The sequence below is a fragment of the Syngnathus leptorhynchus genome, chromosome 5 (assembly GCF_054491065.1).
Source record: "Syngnathus leptorhynchus isolate UIUO chromosome 5, UIUO_Slep, whole genome shotgun sequence".
Classification (NCBI taxonomy): domain Eukaryota; kingdom Metazoa; phylum Chordata; class Actinopteri; order Syngnathiformes; family Syngnathidae; genus Syngnathus; species Syngnathus leptorhynchus.
Window position 1 is genome coordinate 10,574,349 of NC_141199.1, and position 20,862 is coordinate 10,595,210.

The 20,862-nt window shown below is 38.9% G+C and overlaps 1 protein-coding gene across 3 annotated transcripts in view; it reads right to left on the reverse strand.

Moving 5' to 3' along the window:
* Positions 1–20,862, reverse strand: part of sgcz (sarcoglycan zeta) — a 161,360-nt gene that overhangs the window by 58,400 nt on the left and 82,098 nt on the right. For all 3 annotated transcript variants that reach the window (XM_085913017.1, XM_085913018.1, XM_085913016.1), the window contains one exon: positions 8,657–8,866. In XM_085913017.1, coding sequence (XP_085769143.1) covers positions 8,657–8,866 — 210 coding nt within the window. The remainder of the gene's footprint in view (positions 1–8,656; positions 8,867–20,862) is intronic.

The following is a 20,862-nucleotide window of genomic DNA, read 5'->3' on the forward strand; positions in this document are numbered from 1 at the left end:
CCATATAGAGGGTATGGTCTTCTCCTCAGCCTGCAGTTGGACAATTTCAGATTTGACATCACCAATTACTTCCATAAGTTACATTTAGGATTGAAAGAATTACATTCCTCTTGGATAATAGACCAAGCATCAGCATTTCTGTGGTAATAACATTTATTACAGTACTACAGGCATGGTTACTTGAGCAAGTGGAGGATGTCCCATAACATCTAAATTGGGCTGTACAACCAAGCTTATGCTGAGGTTTTTTTTTTTCCTACAGCTATGCAAGCCATATTACGAATTACGGTGCACTCCTACCAGAATATTTACTTAAATGTGCATTTACTCATAATTTCTTCTGGATGCCAATAACCCATGGTCCAGGAAAAGCCATTAGATAGTGTAGAGAGGGGAAATGATCTCCGAGCAGATGTACATTCAGCACATCAGCCAGACAGCAGCCATCCTCTTCGGTAACATGAGAACATCCCTTAAGTCCACAAATTCACTTGTATCCATCTAAAATTTCTCCAGCTACTGAAGCGGAGCTTGGCCATGACAGGACCAAAGCCGATCTGCAGCTGATCCCCTCTGCGTCACTGCTCTGTACTTGGTGTAGATGGGATTCTCCTCCAGTGACTACATGGCCAACTAAGCTGTAATAGCACACCGTGCGTGGAAGCCATCTATCCAAGCGGTGAAACGGTAATTATGGAGCTAAAAAGCTTTACTAGCAGACAGTTCAAGCTTGGTTACGCTTTCTACGTTTCATAGTGCCTGGACCGCTTTTTACAATCTTTCTTCTAGAAATAAGATGATTTAAAAATGTATATTGTTTGTGGTCATATGTATTACATGTGGGATGTGACCATGATGACATGAGCAGAAAACGCCACTGGCGATCAAATTCTCTGAAGCCTCTGATGAGCCAAACAGGAGGGACATTGCTGAGAAGCAGAGTGTGGCTAGGCCGAAGACACCCCAAGCCACAAATATAGTCGCCTAACCTGTGATAGCTTTGAATTGTTCAAATACAAAGCACGTGAGAACGTGCATGTCACCTGTTGAGTGCGATGAACCAGCTCTGAACCAAAACGGCCCCTAGAAGAACTAAAAATCTAACCAACAACAGAAATCAGAATTAGACCTCACTGGGTCCAGACTGATGAGATCTAGGTAGGTCCCAATAAGTACAGAACAGGGATGTAGAGGGGATCAGCTGCGGATTGGCTTTGGTCCTGTCATGCATGCCTTGGGGTGCAAGACGAACTCACTATGTTGACCATGATACAATTAAGTCACAGGTCAGTAGCACTAAGGGAACAGAACGTGATGTGGACTAAAGCAGTAAATTTGACAAGACATAACCACTCTTTCCTAAAGTGCAATTAGAAAAATGGGACCAGTGACACGTGCTTGTATATGCCGAGGGGCTGCTTTGGATTTTGGTCATCTCTATTTGAGACAAAGATGGGCCCTTACGGAAACATGGCTGTTCACGTTGTTTTATCTTTAGCCACTGCAGTGACTACATATAGGATTTTGGACATTGGATTCTGCTTTTTAAAAAAAGATTTTCTTGGGTTTGTGTGGTTTAACGATTAAACAGCATAAAATACATCTTCCAAAAAAACTTTTCAATCCAGATTATTTTTATTTCCAAACTGAGCTTCTGAATCGCTTATAATTTATAAAAATATGATGTTTAACCTGAAATAATAAAATCCATCCATCCATTTTCTGAACCGCTTAGTCCCCACGGGGGTCGCGGGCGTGCTGGAGCCTATCCCAGCCGTCATCGGGCAGTAGGCGGGGGACATAAAATAATAAAATATAAAAATAATAAAAATAATAAAATATTGAACTAAATTCACGAATACATAAGATGTCTTCATCTCTTTCAAAATCATGTGTATCCTTGTTTTTTTTTTTTTTTTTTGCTCCGTCATTGTGCCACCTCCAGTGGTGTGACAAAGAGTTTGCTAAATAAAAGCCTCAGCCACACAGTGAGAGATGATACTATTAAAGAAAAATTGTTTAAATTGAACCACACTGTGACATAAGCAGTTAGCCAAATTGCATTGAGTCATGAGCTTGGCTGAGACAGTCTCATTTCTTTATTGTCACACCCCATATACAGTTTACTTGATAAAGAGGTAGGCAGCCTTTCAAATTAGAACAGTGACTTGCTCTGTCGCCTGATTCCTACTTAATAACAAGCACCATTAAATGATTCAGTTTAAGACATCTGAGTATCTCTTGAAATGCTATAAAACACCATCACTGAAAGTTTTCATTCTGGAATATCCCATTAGAAAATCAGTGAGGGAAATTAGGCAGGACAATGGTTTTAATGAGATGATATGCGGATGAATGCTTGCTCACCACAGTACATCCTTCCTAGTGATTTAACATTGTTTAAAACCTCGGGATAACAACATTTAAATGGCCCTGTTATGCCACTAATTTGACTTAGCACTCTATACTTGGGTCAGGAGCTCTGAGAGCGCCCTGCCACCTTGGTATCATGTCGCATGAAACAAACACACAGGAAATAACATGCAAACAAGAATGTCAGCGTAAAAGTAAGTAAAATCAACTTGATCCCTTAAGACACGGCGAGACAAACACTTAAAGTAGCATACTTGTTCCTATTAGTACACAAACGCACACACTCACTCTGGGGCCCTGAAAAATGAGTGTGTGTTCATTATTTATCATTGTTAATATCTATGATCGAGTGCCAGCTGAGATAACAAGTAGAAAACTGCTGACTGATGGCTATTTCACATCCCCACACATACATTAAAGACACACTAAATGTAAAATCCTCTTCTTAACACACACACACATGCACACACACACACACACACATACATGCGTTAGATCTTATAGATCTGTACACACTGCAGGGAACCGTGTGTGTTTTTTGTGTCATTTTTTGACATATTGCGACTGAAGATAATAAGACTATAGTGCTGACTAAATCAAATTTAGCTGTCACGGGCGGTTGCGTTTATGCATAAAAGCACAAATCAGGTTTTTATGTTCTTTTCTAACATCAAACTGAAAATGTTGCTGACACTATAAAAATATCTTTGCTTTTACAGAGGTGGTTATCTCTAGCTTTGTTTTTTTTTTGTTTTTTTCCTCTGTGGACTCAAAGACATTTATAACCTCTTTGTTTTGTAACTCATTTCAAGAATGTAAATATAAAGAGACAATAAAGTCCTATTCTATTAATTGTGACATACTGTATGTACTAGAGACTTAACGTTAATATGACAAATACACTAACCTGTCCCGACAAGCAGGTCATACGAGGCATTCACCAAGTTGCTTCTGCCCCCTAAAAATTAACAATGTTTTTTTTGCTCTTTAACTTATCTAGACAGATGCATTCAAGATATTAATATATCAAATTCAATGATATAGATTTTCCCTATTGTGTGTGTGTGTGTGTGTGTATGTACTTGTGCACCAAGCATCATATGAATTGACTATCCAAACAATTGAAGTGTGTCAGCACTCAATTGTTCTATAGCATTAACCTCTCTTTGTGTATTTGTGAGTGTGTGCATGAGTGTATATGCATGTTTGTTTGCATGGTAAACGTGTGCGTGTCAAAGGAGGACAGTACATTTTACGCCGGACTCTCCCATTACCTGAGGTCAGCATCGCTACTGACAAAATGAGATAAATGTGTGCCCGCGTGTGTATGTATGCAATAAACTCCAGTGTGCAGGTGTGAGCAGCCATAATGATGCTGAGAAGCAGAGGAGCTGAGTGAAGCAGCTTTCAGTGCTAATACTGCCTTCAACAGCACACACGGAGCACAGCAAAGTGCAGAGAAAATGACCCAAAACTTTTAACATTTTCAGGAAAAAATATACAGTAACAAACACGTGACAAGCAAATCTTGTGTGATGCAAAAAATCAAAATATGGTATGTGGTGGGTTTCAGTCATGGAACACATCTTTGTACAGGGTTGCTATTCTTTTACAGGACACTGATAAGGATTAAGATGCTGATCTTCTCCTGTACTGAAGTGTTAGCGTTACCTGATCTGCAACAATAACAAAAAGCAATCAGCAAATTGTGTGGCCCACATCCACCGCAGAACATTGTTTTTTTATGTTCTTCTCGAGGAAGTGAGCAAACCATGGGTGCGACCACTGACACTCAGTCACTTTTAAAATGCTGCTTTCCTGTCTTTACAGATCACCCACTCATTTCCACTTCATCAGGGAGCAAAACAGATCAGCTCATCATGTCCCTGAGGTGCCTGAAGGCAGAGGGCGAATGGGAGAAGCTGAGCCTACACAATGGGACATTCTTTTTTTCTTAACAAGCACTAATAAACACATGCAAATCAACACACGTACACACTTACTCTGCACATATTATGGATACACTTTCTCCCTTTTCTACAGAGAGCTCATCTTATATTCGCTTAAGGACTTAAGATACTCTCGGCAAGTGTGAAAATGTACACAATTCTGGTAAGCATGAATGACTATGGCAGCCATGACAGCAAAGTGCAGCCTGGTCACTAATTGAGATCGTGTACCTATTGCCCTTTTCAACTGAAGAAAATGATAAATTCAAATGATCCGGCTAAAAATCTTTGAGACAATGCTCCGCATATGATTCGGAAAGCTTTGGCCTTTCTATCCTGCAGTAATCTGCCTTCATATGCCATTTATATTTACAGTTTGTTTAATGTGAGAAAATCTAATTAATTTCTCCAGTGACAGTGTAAGATGGTGACATCTTATTAATTTGTCAGGAACTTGTTAACCATTGCATCCTTGTGCATTAATATCATATACAGCGAAATGTAAATGCATGCACAATTATCAAGTACCAATTATAGATCTCTAGTCTATTGCTTCCGGTACATCGTTAGGGCTGCAAAGAACGGTGCTGATGAGACAAGTAAGCCAAATTGGAAATGGTCCCGTTTCTATTGCAGATAAAAATGAAGATGTATATACACAGTTTTATAGCTCTTGAAAGAAAGATATAAATTGCTATGCAAAGTACATTGAAGGATTTGAGTGGCATGACATTTTTTATGTAAAAAACAAGAAGTCCACCAATGCTATAATAATAATAATAATAATAATAATAGTTTTTTGTATGCTGTGGCTCTAACCTTATCATCTCTCGCCATGTTGTTTTGCAAACAACCACATTTAAAAATAATGAAAAAATACTTCACAGACTGATCGTAAAAGTCATACCTCCTTCATACTCTGAGACAATTTACCCGCTCACACACACTTTTCTACGCTATCTGTTTGGTGACGAGGGATTAAAACTGCAAAGTTGTGGCACAACCTTGAGGAGGAAAGCAGGATAAATGGAATGTCAGCTGAAAATTAATATTTCTGCAGCAAATGCTCAGATATTTGAAAGAGGAAGGCACACATGAATGCATGAATAGGCAGGCTTCCACTGACACACATCAGCAGGAGCAGGTGCTGAATAAATGCTGGCACAATGTGCATACATGAATATCCTTGCTGACTCACTCAGCCTTTCAAACACAGGTTGAGCCAATGCCTTCCACCATCATTTACTGCCAAAACTGTCTCTTCAAAAACAAATCTCTTTCTGGTCTACCTTTGCAGTCAGAACTAAATACGGCAAAGTCTCAACTCTCTCCTCAACTTTATTTATGGAGCAATTTAAAAATAACCATGGGTGCATGCAGTGTTGTACAAAAAGTTAAAATCAAACTAAAAATCCATCCATTTTTTTGAACCGCTTTATCGTCAAAGACAGTTAAAGCAATTAATTCATAAAATAAAATCAGTAAATGCAATAAAATACTGCCGATTCTCATGCTGAGTCAAAAGCCAAAGAATAAAAATGTGTTTTAGGACGAGTTCTAAAGACTGACAATAAGGGGGCTTGCCAAATATTTAACGAGATATCATTCCAAAGGGAGGGACTGGCAACGGAAAAAGCTTGGTCCCCTCTGAATCTCCTCCACTTCCTCAGTACCTCCAGTAGCCTCCGGTCTACTGGTCTGAGGCCCCGGGCGTTCTGCATTAGTGGAGGAGCTCAGAGAGTAAAGGTTGGAATTCAGAGAAAGAATCTTAAAATAAATTCAAAAATGTACAGTAAAACAAATGAACCAACACGATATTGTGGTTCACCAAATCAAATGCTGCAGTCAGGTCCAACCAAATAAGACACACAGTCTCCAGTGTCATTACCAGGAGGGTGTCATTAAAAAATCATAACAGGGCTAACTCTAATCTATGCAGCATCTTAAAACCTCCATGACGTTATGTTTATCCAAAAACTATCTCAACTGAATGTGCACCCGTTTTCCCCAGAATTTTTAAAATTAAAGGCAGCTTGGGATGGCTCTAGAATTCAACGCAGCTTGATCAAGGTCAAGTTTTTTTTAATTTTTGAGTAGTGCTGTTGACAACAGCCCAAAACTGACTGACCACTCGAGAGGCTCTCCTCTAAGAAATGAAGAGGAACAGCATCATAAGGGAAACTGGACAGTTTAAATATGGCAAACCACATTCTCTAAAAGCCTCAGGGAAACAGCTTCAAAAGAATTCAGCACCACCTAAAAATGGGACATGGACAGAGGGGTCAAATGTGGACTTTGAAATGAGAGCCTTTGCTGTCGCAAACTTGTCAATAAAAAAGTGCAAGATTGTATTAAACATTTCAGCGGAACATTGTCTACATAGGCTGAGGGGCTTAAGAACAGAGTCAATAGTGAATATTGCATGTGGATTGTGATGCTTAGCCTTAATAAAGGTAGACAAATGTTCTCTTTTGGCCTCGTTAATGGTGCTCTGGTAGCAGTGTCAGCAGTCTTAGAATTCCATAAGGTCCCTGCAGCTATTTCTTCCACCTATGTTTAATTTTGTAGCATTCCTTTTTAGCTGCACGAGTTGTTTCATTAAACCAGGGCTCTCGACACACAATTTATAAAGGCGCTACCGAATCCAGTATAGTTTCTGTAATTGAAGAAGAGCTCAATGAAAGCCTTGGCGAAGCAACCAGCAGTCGGAGGGTTAACGGCTCAGGTGAGGCAGATTTAACTGCAGCACAGGAAAAGAGCACGGCTGTATTATCAGAAATCACATTGTCCAAGACTTTCTAATTTGACCCCAGTCAACCGTAAGAGTAAGGTCAAAAGCAGGGGTCACCAAATGCCGTCTTCCAAGACAGTCTTTTAAATGTGAAATAATCAAGATAGTTTTGCTTGTACAAGGATTGCTGGTGAGCTGATCATTTTGAATCAGGTGTGGTGAACATCGAAAACAATGTGTTTAGTAGCCCTTGAGGAGCGGAGTTGGTGACCCTTGCTCAATAGTATGTATTTGTCACCACAAACAAAACAAAGACATTCATCAAATCCCTGCAGCCAGTTACAAATCAGATGATTTGGGAAAAATTCCATCTGTGATTCCATTTAGTTGTGCAGTACTATGAGTCCAACTGAAAGGTGTTCTGATGTTCCAACACCTGCCTGCCAACTCATCATCCATTTACTTTTACTTGGCAAGCAATCAAATCGATCAGTGGGTCTCTATGAAGCAAGAAAGCAGATGCTTGAAGGGAGATGCTGAGCATGCATGCCATACTGTACAGCCTTAATTAATTTTGAAACATTTTATATACCCCATTTCCACCCCAAAACAGTTCTCTTTAGCATAATGGGCTCGGCTTTTCAATTTTAAAACATCTAAATCACGATAAGGGTCCTTAAATTGTAAGCTTTGGCTATATTGTCATAAATCTGCTAATGATGATGAAAACTGTTTATTATATGGCTAGCACTTTAATGTATTCATATCATACTTTATTTATTTCACTTTGACTTGTTTTTATTGATGTTGCTTCCCCTTTTCTCGCCTCTTGCCTTTATGACTCCAGTCTTGTGGTTTTCCATATTGTTTTTCACACCGTTAGCCAATGAAATATCCTCTGCTCTTTTTTATACCTTGCGCTGGCTGCCATCCTGCAGGCATACATATTTTTTTAACTGCATCCCTCCTTCCTTTGATTTTTTTTTTTTACTGCTGCTCTTATATTCTCGTATATATTGAAACACAAGCTATGTGAAATGCTGCACCATTTGCATACCCTCTATCAGAGTTTTAGCTTTTGGTTCCTTGAGGGGATATGGGATATTGGTTGCTTGGGAGCTGTGACCCTTGGATGAGTCTAGCTTGAAAGGAGATGAACCCAGACTGATTGGTGATCAGAGTTTTATGTGTTAAAGAAATGTTGCTCTACGTAGAATGGGATTCTTTTGATAGAGCACTGGAATATGCCACAGCAAATCCAGATGATATACATATATAGTTGGATCCAGAATGACTTTAGTCTTTTTCAATTGATGTCCGTGTGGAAATGTGATCTAGAACTAAACAAGTGGGCAACTGGGACTGAAAGTGATCCATACCACTGGACAAATACAGAAGCTGAGTAAGGTACCATTTTTTAGTTTCTTGACCCTCATTTTCTTAAACATTTTAGAGTAATTCACAAATAGTACAACCTTTCTTTTTCCTGACAGCAAACCTTTTAAACCACCCCTAAAAGCGTTCCTCACATAAACTCCCTCATGAGCACTGACCCATATAACATTTTGTCATTTTAATGACACACAGACAGCTCGCCTCTTACCGGAGTGAAATTCATGACTTTGAGGATCCAGATGGTCAGCGCCAGGTTGACAATCATAGTGACGACAAGGAGGAGAATGAAGAAGTACAAGCATCTTTTCCTCCAGCCGTAGATTCCCACCGCAGGGTACATTTGGGCTCCGCACACTGATGACCCCCTCTGGTGCAGGGAGTTTGGCTGCGCTGCCAGAATGTACTGCTCTTGAGTCATCTGAAAGAACAAATGTGTCATAATTATTGAATAGGGTTGTGAAATATTACACACATACACTGCATTGAACACTTTTGTTGCAATAGCCTAGGACATTGCATAGAGCAGATGAACAGAATGCAACCGACAAGGTCTTCTGGAAGTTGCTGTCAAACTTGCTAAACATGACCGACCTTGCGACCAGTAACAATGAGGTCATAAGGTTTACAGATTCTTGGAACACAGCGTAGAAAAATAATCTTGGACAGTACCCATGTGCTGCTTTACCAAGTCTAAAGACAAAGACAATATTTTATGATCACATGCAGAAGCCCCCTTTGCTAAATTCTTATTTCACATTTCTATTGCATCCTTTTATTTCACAGTGATAACCTTGTCAGATTGTGAAATGGGTTTCGAAAAACCATTTTACCAACACATTTAGATAATGAAGATTGATTTTAGATGAAGAGGTATCATTGGACAATTATTTTGACAATTGCCATTTTACTAGGTGTCTTATTTATAAGTGAGACTGCGGGTAAGCAAAGAAAAATGAAAATTCAATAGGAGTAGTAGAAACAGAGACAGGAAGGGTGAATATGATGGATAGAGGGAGAACAGTATTACTGTATTTCCACAAACAGTGGCATTGTCCATATATGTAAATAAATGGCCATGGTGGAGGCGTCTAGTCAGGGGAGCCCTGTCTAAAACGGTATTTCACAACGAAATAGAAATGACTGAACACACACATGGACATGCAGAACATTGCAGAGCGAACATCTGCTACTCAATAGGGATTTCTAACTGCTGGAAATAATCTACAAATAACATAAGATTGATTGTTCATTGTGCAATGTATAACATTTAGCAAGACTCCACACTTTAATTCTGTCGATAGACTGATTAGGTGCCTCAGGGCTGTTGCTTTGGTTAGCAATATGATCCAAATGGGATCAGCAGTTAACTCTTTAATATCCATGTGTGAGCAATATCAAGGATCGACTGAAGTAATCAAAGTTACAAGCCATTCCCTGTTCTGGGAGGAGAAAATAAGGCGTCTTTTAGAGACATTTATTTGTCTTGAGAGGATGACCAATTGCTGAACTGAATTACCAGTACAATAGAGGCAAAGTTTACATGTGACACCTACAAATATAAATGTTCTGTTCTAGACTCAAGTTTGAGTTTTACTAGATGCATAGTAGTGATGTGCTGTCTTCACCGCTCACATTCTTTCTCTCCCGGAACTGCAGCTTCCTCCCACAAAAGGAAAATTGCATTTTAATTGAATTGAAGACTATAAATTGCCAATGGGTGTAAATGCGAGTGTAATTAGTTGTCTGTTTTTATTTGTCAGCCCGTTGATTGACGGATGATCAGACCCAGGCCTTGCTTCTCTTCTTATGCCAACTGGGATAGACTCCAACAGTTGAGTTTCCTACACGAGATAAGCGCATTCTGTTATTTACATTGCCTGCCAAAAGACCCTGGACACGGTAAGTGTGAGATGGAAGTTTTGACATGCTGCCTTGACTTTCTGTTCTATTTATTGTTCATCTTCTTTGTGTGGAGTGCAGAGCCTAAGCAGAGAACCAAGGACACTTAAGAGGAGTGGACCTTTTCTAATTATTTACCTTGATGAACACAGGGCAATTTGGTGACACAATGTGTAGTCTAGACTTAAGATCAAGTACTGGTAAGAGTAGGTCTAAGTTGTGGTACAGATGGCACAATGGCATTTCAGATTCTGCACTTCGCTGATATGTATGGTACATATATTTGACCTCATTTTACATCATATGACAAATATTTATGTTTGCATGAGGGTGGGTGATGGTAAAAAAATGGCCTTGATCCATAATTGACCTCAACTCTATTTTAATATTGATCTGCATGCTTTTCTGACAGCTCTGTTATTCTTGGATTGGACATGTTAAATTGTTTGAAGGCCATTGAACTCCTTATCCAATTTTATTTTGAGGGTCTTCACAGGTTCCCTTTGTCTTAAGTATTTGTTTTACTAAGACTGTGGAAGCGAGGAAGCAGGGGTGAGTGTTGAGCCGAGGGCTGGATAAGAATGAGTAAAAAGTAGAAAGAGGGAGGCGGAGGATAAAGCAGATACAGAGGCGAGTGCAAAAAGGCAGACAGAAGTGGATGGCGAGTGTGGAAGAGAGCGAATGAGAGAGTGGGAAGATAAGACACCAGAGGAGGGTTGAGTCCATTAGTTGTCGTGCAGCAGGATTCATCGGTGGCAGGAGATATGGACACTGGCTACAAGGCACCACTATCAGCCTATCTGTGTCCGTCTCCACAACTCTCTTTACCGTGTACTTTTGAGAGACACTTTCTCTATCTTCCTATTCACCACTTAATTTCTTGAGCACCTCTTCAACACTGTCTGTCACACACATACGTATTTGCTTAGTCTGCATGACTGTAATAAATTTGTAGTTTTGCTCTCCCGGTGAAAGGCTGTTTTTGCGATGATTATAACAATAGTTGGGAATCCAAAAATGCTGACGCTTGACTAGTCTCCTGTAAAAACAAAAGAAAAAGCACTGACTTTCCGATTTGTTTTATTGGTCTCAAACACATTATTAAACCTGTTATCTTCCTCTCTACAGGGGCCCTGTTTGTCTTAAAAGGCAGGCCCAAGGTCTTATGTCCCGGCTATGACCCCCTTCTCAAAATAGGGTAAAGATAAACTTTTGTAAGGTCGTTGAAGATTAACAGGAGAGTCTGGATTTGTGACAGCAGACACCTGCTGTTCTTATGATCCTCATTATCTCCCCAGATGCTTCCGACTCCTCTCAGGGAAGCAAGTTAGGTTAATTGGTTAACTAAACTGAATTTCAACGGTACTCTGGGGCTATATTGTATTGGCAAAGTTTCCATCCTTGCACTTTTCTGTTTATCAAAGCAGTTAACACAAAGAAACACTTGGCCTGAATAAACATGCAAGTTTCATGTAGAAGTAATCACACTGTGTATGTGTGCACACATGCATGTGTTGTCAATACAGTAAATCCATACTTTATAAATGTATTACCTCCATTTAGACAAATCTAATAGAGTACAGTATAATCCGACAGTTGTGAAGTAAATCATCTTTATAATGATCCAGTTTATTGAAGGAGAGAGTTGACGATTTATTCTAATGGTCCTCTTAGCAGGAGCAATTTGTGTTGGTGCATACAAGTGCATCATCTAACCATAGTAAAAGATTTGCATCACCACCAGTCTGACCACTTCTGTCACAAGATGCTTTGCTTTCTAGTGTGTCTGTCTTGACACCGCAGGGGCTTTATTCCACTTCACTGAACACATATACACGGTGACTGAACTATCATAAGATATCAAGGAATGGACCCGTGATACCATGTGGCAATAAACCAAAACACGTCCAATGGTGCATTGTCATCCTGTATGTTCCACAACATCATGTGTAAATGTCTCTGTGCATCGTGATGGGAATATTACAAGACAAGAGACACATACTGCAGTTTCAAAACCTCACTGGATGAAACTTAAATCTCTATTGAACTAATAAACAATAAGTGGGACTAAATCTATATGCACTTTTGTGAACTAATGTAATTATTAAGACAGAACAGAACAAAATAAAAATGTCGTTGATGAAATGAAAACTGGGCTAAAGTCTAAGGACATTTTAATTCACAGCAAAGAGGAGACAAAAATTACTGTACGTTTTGCTCCCTCAAACATGTTCTTGCGGAATTCACAGCAGAATGATGGTGAGTTCATTTGTCAAAATAACACCAGGTCAGTAGGTGGCAAGTTGCCAGTCACAGCAAAATGATCACTGCATAATATATTCCATCTGTTGCCCATTGTCAAACAAACCAAAACGATTTGGCTGTCTGTTGATTCAGAGTGTACGTAGTACCAGAAAAGTGTGTGTGTGCCAGATTTGTGTCGTGATCTGTGCTGAAAAATCAAAAGAAAGCGATTTTGGCACATCACTTAACATATTTCACGTTTGTTTCACCATGTGCGGAAATGTCTCACTTTGGAAAATTTAAATGTAACTACTTAAATTGTGTGAGATATTTGTCCCAACTAACCGCTTCATGTCTGCCTGAACCACTGCACAATCAACAACGTCAGACAAAGAAATGAAACTGGCCGGGATTAAAAAATGAATCTGACAAGTCATATTTGGCTTAATGTGCACAGTGTATGCCTGGTTTTTGGCAACAGATGTTGTAATGAAGAATATTATAAATTAATGAATGAATAATAAGCAATGTAGAGGCTTGGGAGAGGCTTTAAATATGTTCAGACATAATCGCAGCCTTGCTCTTGTGACTACGTACTCTGCAATATATGACATTGAATTGTATTTTATAATTATTTATGGTATGATGCACTATTATGAACAAAAATTTTGCTTTCCATCAGATATGAAGAATAAAACCAACAGCATTCACTTAACAAAAACAAATACAGACAAGAGATAAGAATACAGGGAAACTACTATTTTCTTAAGTCATCTTTGTTTCAGATGCATTAACTGTAAAAAAACATTTCAAAATCCATTAAGAGAAACGTCAAATCACACTAGCAGCAACCGACGAGGGGTTCTTCACCGCATTTGTCACATCACACCATCTCATCCCTACTAGCAATGAGGCTCAGGACATCACCATGTTGAAAAGTTTCATTTTTATGCAAAAGGCTACAGTCTGGCCTGAATTGGACACCGGTGCATAGTCATGCTGTCTCATTATGTAACCACAAGAATATTAATGCATTTGGGGTGTGAGGTAAATGTCAAGTCAGACACTGCTGTGCTGAATTCTGCAAAATAGTGGGTAAAAATATATATACAGTGCACAGTCTAGCACTGTATGTAAATTTCGTATACAGTCAGACAGTGGGATAGAGGTGGAGTTGATGGATGAAGAAGAACAAGGCATGCATGAGCAGCCCCCCCCCCCACACACACACACACACACACACACACACGCGCGCGCGCGCGCGCACACACACATAAATCACCCGATTTAAGATTCCTCGCTGAAATGTGTGTAAAGGTGTAATTAGTATGCATGTCTGTTCTTCCTGGCATATGTGAAGTGCTTGAGGAAATCCAATGTGCCTGACAATCAGCATAAAACAGCGATAGTCTCCTCTCATCTTCTTATATCCAATCAATTGTTGGCCTTCAAATGTCTGACATTCTGTTTATCTTCTATTAGCCTCTTCAGTGTCAGGAACAGCAAATACAGCATTAGTAGTGGAGATGGCCACTCAAAAAAAAAAGTCCCTCTTCCCTTGGATTACATTGACAGGGTAAAGTTGTAATTTGTAAATTTGTATTTGACAAAATATCTTCTTGGACACACCTTGTACGTAAGACCTAAACTCCTTCACATTCAAATGGATAAGCTGAACTGAAGGAACACAAGCCCAATATCGTATATATACATATATATATTTTTCATCCTAGGTTTGCATGTTCTCTCCATGTCTGTATGGGTGATCTGGGGTCACAACTAAAACCATCTAGGGTCAGTTTCTTGCCACACTTTGAATAGACAGAGCAAGATGAATAAGTACACTTTGATTACCTATGAATAAAGGTAATATTGTCTAAAATTCTTTAGAATTTCTTTCAAGTTAAAGCACTGTACCAATCACAGCACATTCTGTCAACTGATGAGTGGAAGTACAAGATGTGAGCATGTGCACTAGCTCTTCCAAAATTGTGTCGATGAGGACTCAGGTGTTTAGTAAGCTGTCATTCTCAAACATGCTGACACCTACATAGCACAACTAAAGATGCACACAAGTAAGTAACACAGCACAACTGTCTAAAAATACGGACAATTACAATATGAGACTGTCTCTCCGGGCGCCATCAAAAACAGGAAAACACAAACAGTGTGTGGAAATCAGAACACATGCAAACAAGCCTCCTGTGCGGTGAGGCGTTAACTATTTGAGCTGATTTACAAGATTGCTCTGTAGGCATATTGTGAAGAGAACTTAAAAGCATAATATTTTGCTGCCCAAAACAAAACAGCTGTTCCCATTTAAACAAACAATGCCAAATATAAAAAAAGCACTGAGGTATAGGAGGAATAAATCACACAAAGAATGTTTTTTCAAATTATGATGATGAATCCATCCATTTTCTAAAACTTTTTCTCTCCACTCTGCTTCTCCAAAAAATCAAAAGGCAATTTTAGAAAGTCTCAGCCCTTATTCGTTGACAGTCAAGCAAGACAAGGGCAATAACATAGCCAATCATTAGCTTCAATAAAGACACAATAACAATGCACAATTGTTAGTGAGCCGTTTAATATAAAATGCCTTGAAAATGGCCTTTAGAAAAAAAAAAAAGGAATCGGTTCCCACAGATCAAAAATAAAGAAGAAAGGCTGTTGCAGAGAAGGCTTTTTTTCCCTTGTTTTTAATTACACACGTGTTTCGCTTCATCATTTCAATTCCTTTATCAGTGAAATTTTATGCTGGTCCAACACTGATACGACGATACTATCCTATTTATAGAAGCTCCTGAGTGAAGAGTTGTTCTCATTTGTCTCTGTCTAGATTTATCTGTGTCTATTGATGTCTTTTTTTTCCCCCAGGACCCATGAGACTAATTAGCAGATGGTGTGAATGGACAGGAAATTTGGGAGCCATGACCAGAGAAAACTAGCATTCATTTTAAACTGCTTTTTCTTTTCAAACTGCTTAGATGCATAACATTAGCTGTAGATTGATGACTCAAAAATGTCATTTTGCCCAGTTATTCTTGGCAGCTTAAATTCTCGGAAGGGAGAAGTTTAGAAGATTATTTTACAAGTGATATCATTAGGTTATAAAACAATAGCTCAGTCTGGATTTGTTTGGGTATTCGGTCATTTTTCTCCCTCTAGAATCAGGGGGTTAAAAACTCATTTTTGTCGCAGGCCGCATCGTAGTCATAGTTTCCTTCGGAGGGCCATTATGACCCATATAAATGTGTGAATGTCTCATTATATACAGTATAGGCTACACAACAAACGGATGACTAACTAGTTTTGAAATAAGAGACCAGTAAAAACTGTTCTAATATTTAAAAAGATGATAATAATGTTAATAAAAAAACTAGCAATATCTGTTTTTAAAAGTGAAGACAATTTGCATTTGTAGGAATGACACAAAGTCGATGCACAATTTGTCTTCATGGGCCAAATATAATTACACTGTGGGCCAAATTAGGCCCGCGGGGCTAATGTTTGACACCATTGCTCTAGATCCAAAAACCTATATTAATAAGAGTATAAGAGTTATAAGAGTTGAAGCAATTAGATTAAATGTCGGACAGACAGGGGACTCTGTTATCATGAAGCACTTGGCTATTTTCCATCATTTCTGTGTGCTCTTTGAATTATGTATCATTCCAAAAGTTAAGGCAACCTCTGAGTCCCTTAAGAAAAATCACTAAAATGTGAGCACCAGCATAAAGTTTATGGAAACCTCAGTCGTGTCACCAACTGTGAATGCAGAGACAGTTGATGAACCGGATGTGCTTCACAGGCCTTACTTTGCCCAGGACAGAATCATAAGGGTCCATTTTGTCGATTTAATCACTCAAATTATCATGCATTAGAAAGGGCTATGAAGGCTTGTTATCACTTCAGTCATGGCTTATTGTGAAACAAACAAACCCAGTGGGACCCGCTCAATAATAACGATTCTCATGAAAATAGTTTGCTCGTCAACATTTTTTTCGTATAAAAATAGCAGGGCAATTTGTGCTTTTCTTAAGTATGTTCTAAGTGTCTCTGAGTGATTGCAGCCATTATTTTGCAATTCCTGTGCCAGGCAGAAGAGACGCCAAGAGGTTTCCTCGAGAAGTCCTCAAAATACAGTGACTTATGCAACTGTCTTTCCACTACAAACGTGACACCAGTAGTGACACTTCAGCTGCCACTCACAGTCAGCCAGTATCCTGACAGCATATTAAAAACATTTGGCAAATTGGAGCCTTCACTGCTAAATTGCTTGGATTAAAAATTGCGTGTAAATTGTGATTCAAACAAAGAAGCTGTGACTTTGAAGGAAGGGCAAAGAAAAACATTCTTTTCTGCTCTTATCTAAAACAACAATAAATGTGGTCTTCTCGAAAGTGTGTGAGTACAAGATACAGACACAAAGGGGAATACACCAAGAGATTGCATGAAGATGGCAAGAACAAGATTCTCCAAGGGCACGCTGTGAGAAGTGTAATGGACGCCTGCTGAAAGTGTATGTCACTGTGTGTGAGCATGTGAGTGTATGCGTGAGTGTGTGAGTGTGCGAGCGTGTGTGTGTGTGTGTGAGTGTGTGTTTAAATCTTTGCCAGTGACAGAATCAGCACATAGGCTTTATGACCCTGCTCTGAGCTGGCCTACTCCATCATTGTGCTGTCTCCATGCTTCCTCTTTTTTGTACAGCATTTTTTTCACCTCATACAAATACACAACAAATTCTGTTGTATGAGACAGCTCATGGGCTATATAATAATAAAATGACCATGTTTGTCTTTGGGAAATTTCAATAATTATGGTTGCTAAGAGATATAAGAGAGTCATTTTAAATCAATCAATCAGTCAATCAATCAACCAACCAACCAATCAAACATCAAACCCAGAGGCTCTTAACTATGACCACTTTCTACCATGCTACTCAGCTTCATACAGCGTAAAATGGAACAACAACAATAACCCCAAAAAAAAAGAAAAAAAAAAAGAGTCCAAATTAAGATTATGAAGGCATCCTTTGCTCTTACTGGCAGCTCAACACAGCAGTCCCTAAACACCAGTCCGCCATTTTGGTAACAGGCCATATAGAGAGCCAGAATTTGTATTTTTTTCTTTTACAGACCAACACAGCCGCTGCACAGCAAGACTGAGATTCCAGCGAAGCCTTTGATATCAGAAGAAACACCGGTCCCTTTTTTTTTTTTTTTAATTAGAAAAATAGCAATTAATAATATCGTACTCCATTTAAAACCTGTGATGCCATAATTAAATATTTTCAACACTTTGTGTCACACTTTGCAATTCAATGGTCTTTGTGCTGCTTTTCTGTGTACTGCCACCTGGCGGGCCACCCTAAGACAGACAGATGGATATACGGTGGAGTGAGTCTCAGGAGAGGTTACCTCTATTTTATAAAGCGACCTCCTGTTTTCAGCACCCTACAGTATCTAGGTTAATAGACTTGATTTCAAATTCAATCATAATTTATATTACCTGGACGTTAAAGGCAACCTGAATTCGAGAACAAATCACTTCTTTCACTCGCCTTGCCCATAACCTTGTACAAGTTTTTAGGTCATCACAGAATTGTTTCTTCCCTCCATTAAATCACTCAAATGTCTAAAATGATACTGTGAAATAAAATGTGTTTGCATAAACATGACAATTTAGAAGCAACTCTAAATGGATCACTTGTTCATTCTTTACAATGGATCAGTCATTCTACTGCATTATTAAGTGTGTTATTACGCAAAAGCACAAACCACCAATGGCTCCGCTATCTCTTTCTATCAGAGTGTTTGGCATCGCCCACACCTCCTCAGTGTAGTTTATTATTACCCCTGCACCATTCACATTTTTACTTCTGCGGCCATCATTCACTCCACTTGCATTTCTTTCTGACATCCTAATTGAGTCTTATGTTGTCAGCCCCGCAGCTCTGCTCAAAGCTCCCTTTCACAGCCTGGACCAAAGAGTGTGAGTGAGTATGTGGTGCGAATGATGTGTGTGATGTATGTCCGGCAGTCACTCATGTCCAAATTTCTCTGTGGACTGCTCGTATGTCAACCGGTGAGCACTGCACAATAAATGAATGGAATGAGTGGAATAAACAGGCTGGCAAAGTTGGCATGTAATAGAAAAGTAGTTTGAGATAAGAAAATGAATATATTCATCCTAGACTCATGCTAGTATTTTATTCTCTTCAAAATGTTTTTTTTAATTACATCCCTTTATCAATCCAATTATTTTGCCCCTTTGAGAAATGAACTCATTGGGAAATGTGTGCCGTTTGATTACTTTTTGTTAACCTTGGCCCTCATCTGTAGATACAAATACTGCACCCTCTCAGTTGTGCTGTACTGCACTAAATTGGTTTCTTCGTATTTGACAAACTTGAGCATTTACTCTCAAAACAGTAGAAAATAAAATAATATAACAAGGGTAACAATGTTTAATATTGTCACTATGGTAACTCTTTGTCATGCTAAAGACACCACAGAAGAAAATGAAGTGAGTGAATGATACAGGCAACACCAAACTTGGAGATATACGTAACAATCAACGTGAACCCGTGCCAACATAAGGCACCACAAAAGAAATATAAAGTTCATGAAAATACATAACTCATGATAACAACTTTATGAGTGGTCTGTTCTTTACTCTTTTTTTTAGCCTATGGGTTTGATATTAAAGTAACCTTGCATCTTCACATGCATCAAGAGTCCATCACCGATGGCTGTAACAGAAAGGATCCTGTTACTTTACAAAAAAAAAAAAAATGTCTTCGTGATAAATAGACTGAAATTACTGTAAGGTTTTTTATTTTTCCACCTGCATGGCCCGGTCCAAAGTGTAAGTTATTGTAAAATTGAGCCCTGTGGATCGTTGTGGAGATGGATTTATTGAATGCATTATTATCATCTTTATTATATTTTTTGTACGCCTCTCATGCATTGGTTTTAAAGCCGCTTGGATTGGCGGTGAATCAAGTCGGTTGCATTCATGCCCACAATGGCACAAACGCCCCTTTTAAACTGTGCCAAGTGTGCGTGTCTGTGAAAATATCAAAAGCCAGTTTAGCCTCCCAGTCAGCAGATTGGACTGAAGTTTAAAGAAACATGACATATTGGCAATACAACTATTTATTCAGTAATCAGGAGCCTATGCAGCATATGGAAGAACTATAGAGAGATACAACAGGCTGGCATCTCCTCAGTTACAAATTGAATGTACCAGAAGCTCAATAAAGACACTTTGTGCTCTTAAAATAACACACTATGTACACACTATTGTTCCAACAGTTTTGGTTCCGCCTTTCTTATTGTCAAGAGTCTAGGTCAAGTGTTCTTGAGATCACTTTTATGACCAAGACCACCATTAATTCATATCCACAAATAATATATGTCCAAACTGTCATATCAAAACCTTCTCGGAGTAAAATAAATGTTTTTTTAAATAGCTATGCACAGATTTAACCACGTATATGAGCCGCACCTTTGGTGAGCACTTCATTGTCTAACTCAAGGACAATGTAGACTTTGTGATCTTGACTTCTTGACAGTTTGACTCAAGGCATTCATCTGGATCTCACTCAATGACAATAAATAAGAAGAAAAGTCTGAGGTAGAAGTGCAAACACATTGTTTCAAGCAGCCATGCTGATGAATGGCACTTCTGAAGTTTTTTTTTTTCTTCTCTCAGTTGGGTGTATAATGTGAATCTGCATTGCGCACAAACTGGCAGAAGGTTGGTCTACATTATTTTGAACACCAGCGAGGATTGATTGATCAATTGATTGATTTTATTTGAGTATCATGTTTCAAACAGAATACACAAATTACAAAATAAGGCTATTTGACGATTGATCGATTGATTGACTGATATGTCTTTATTTCAAACATATTTAAAACATGAAAAGAGGAAACTTGTTGCTATATTTAGTTAAATCTGTTCAGTTTAGTATCTTAAAACGCTCACTAATTCTGTTCCCGCACGCACATATATTCGGGTTCTCAGCAACAACAAACAGATGCCTTATTCCCAGCATGCAGCATTGACCTGTGCCTGCTGTTACTGCACAGCAATGACGCATTAATTAGTCTGCTGTTTCAATGGCTTGTTAAGGGACAAATTAGATGAGATACTCGAATAAGGTTGAGGCTGAGGCTGATTTATCACATTATTACACATTGGGAGTGTCCTCAGACATGCACACAAAAATTCAAAGTTCACATAAGCCACGCTGATTAAACA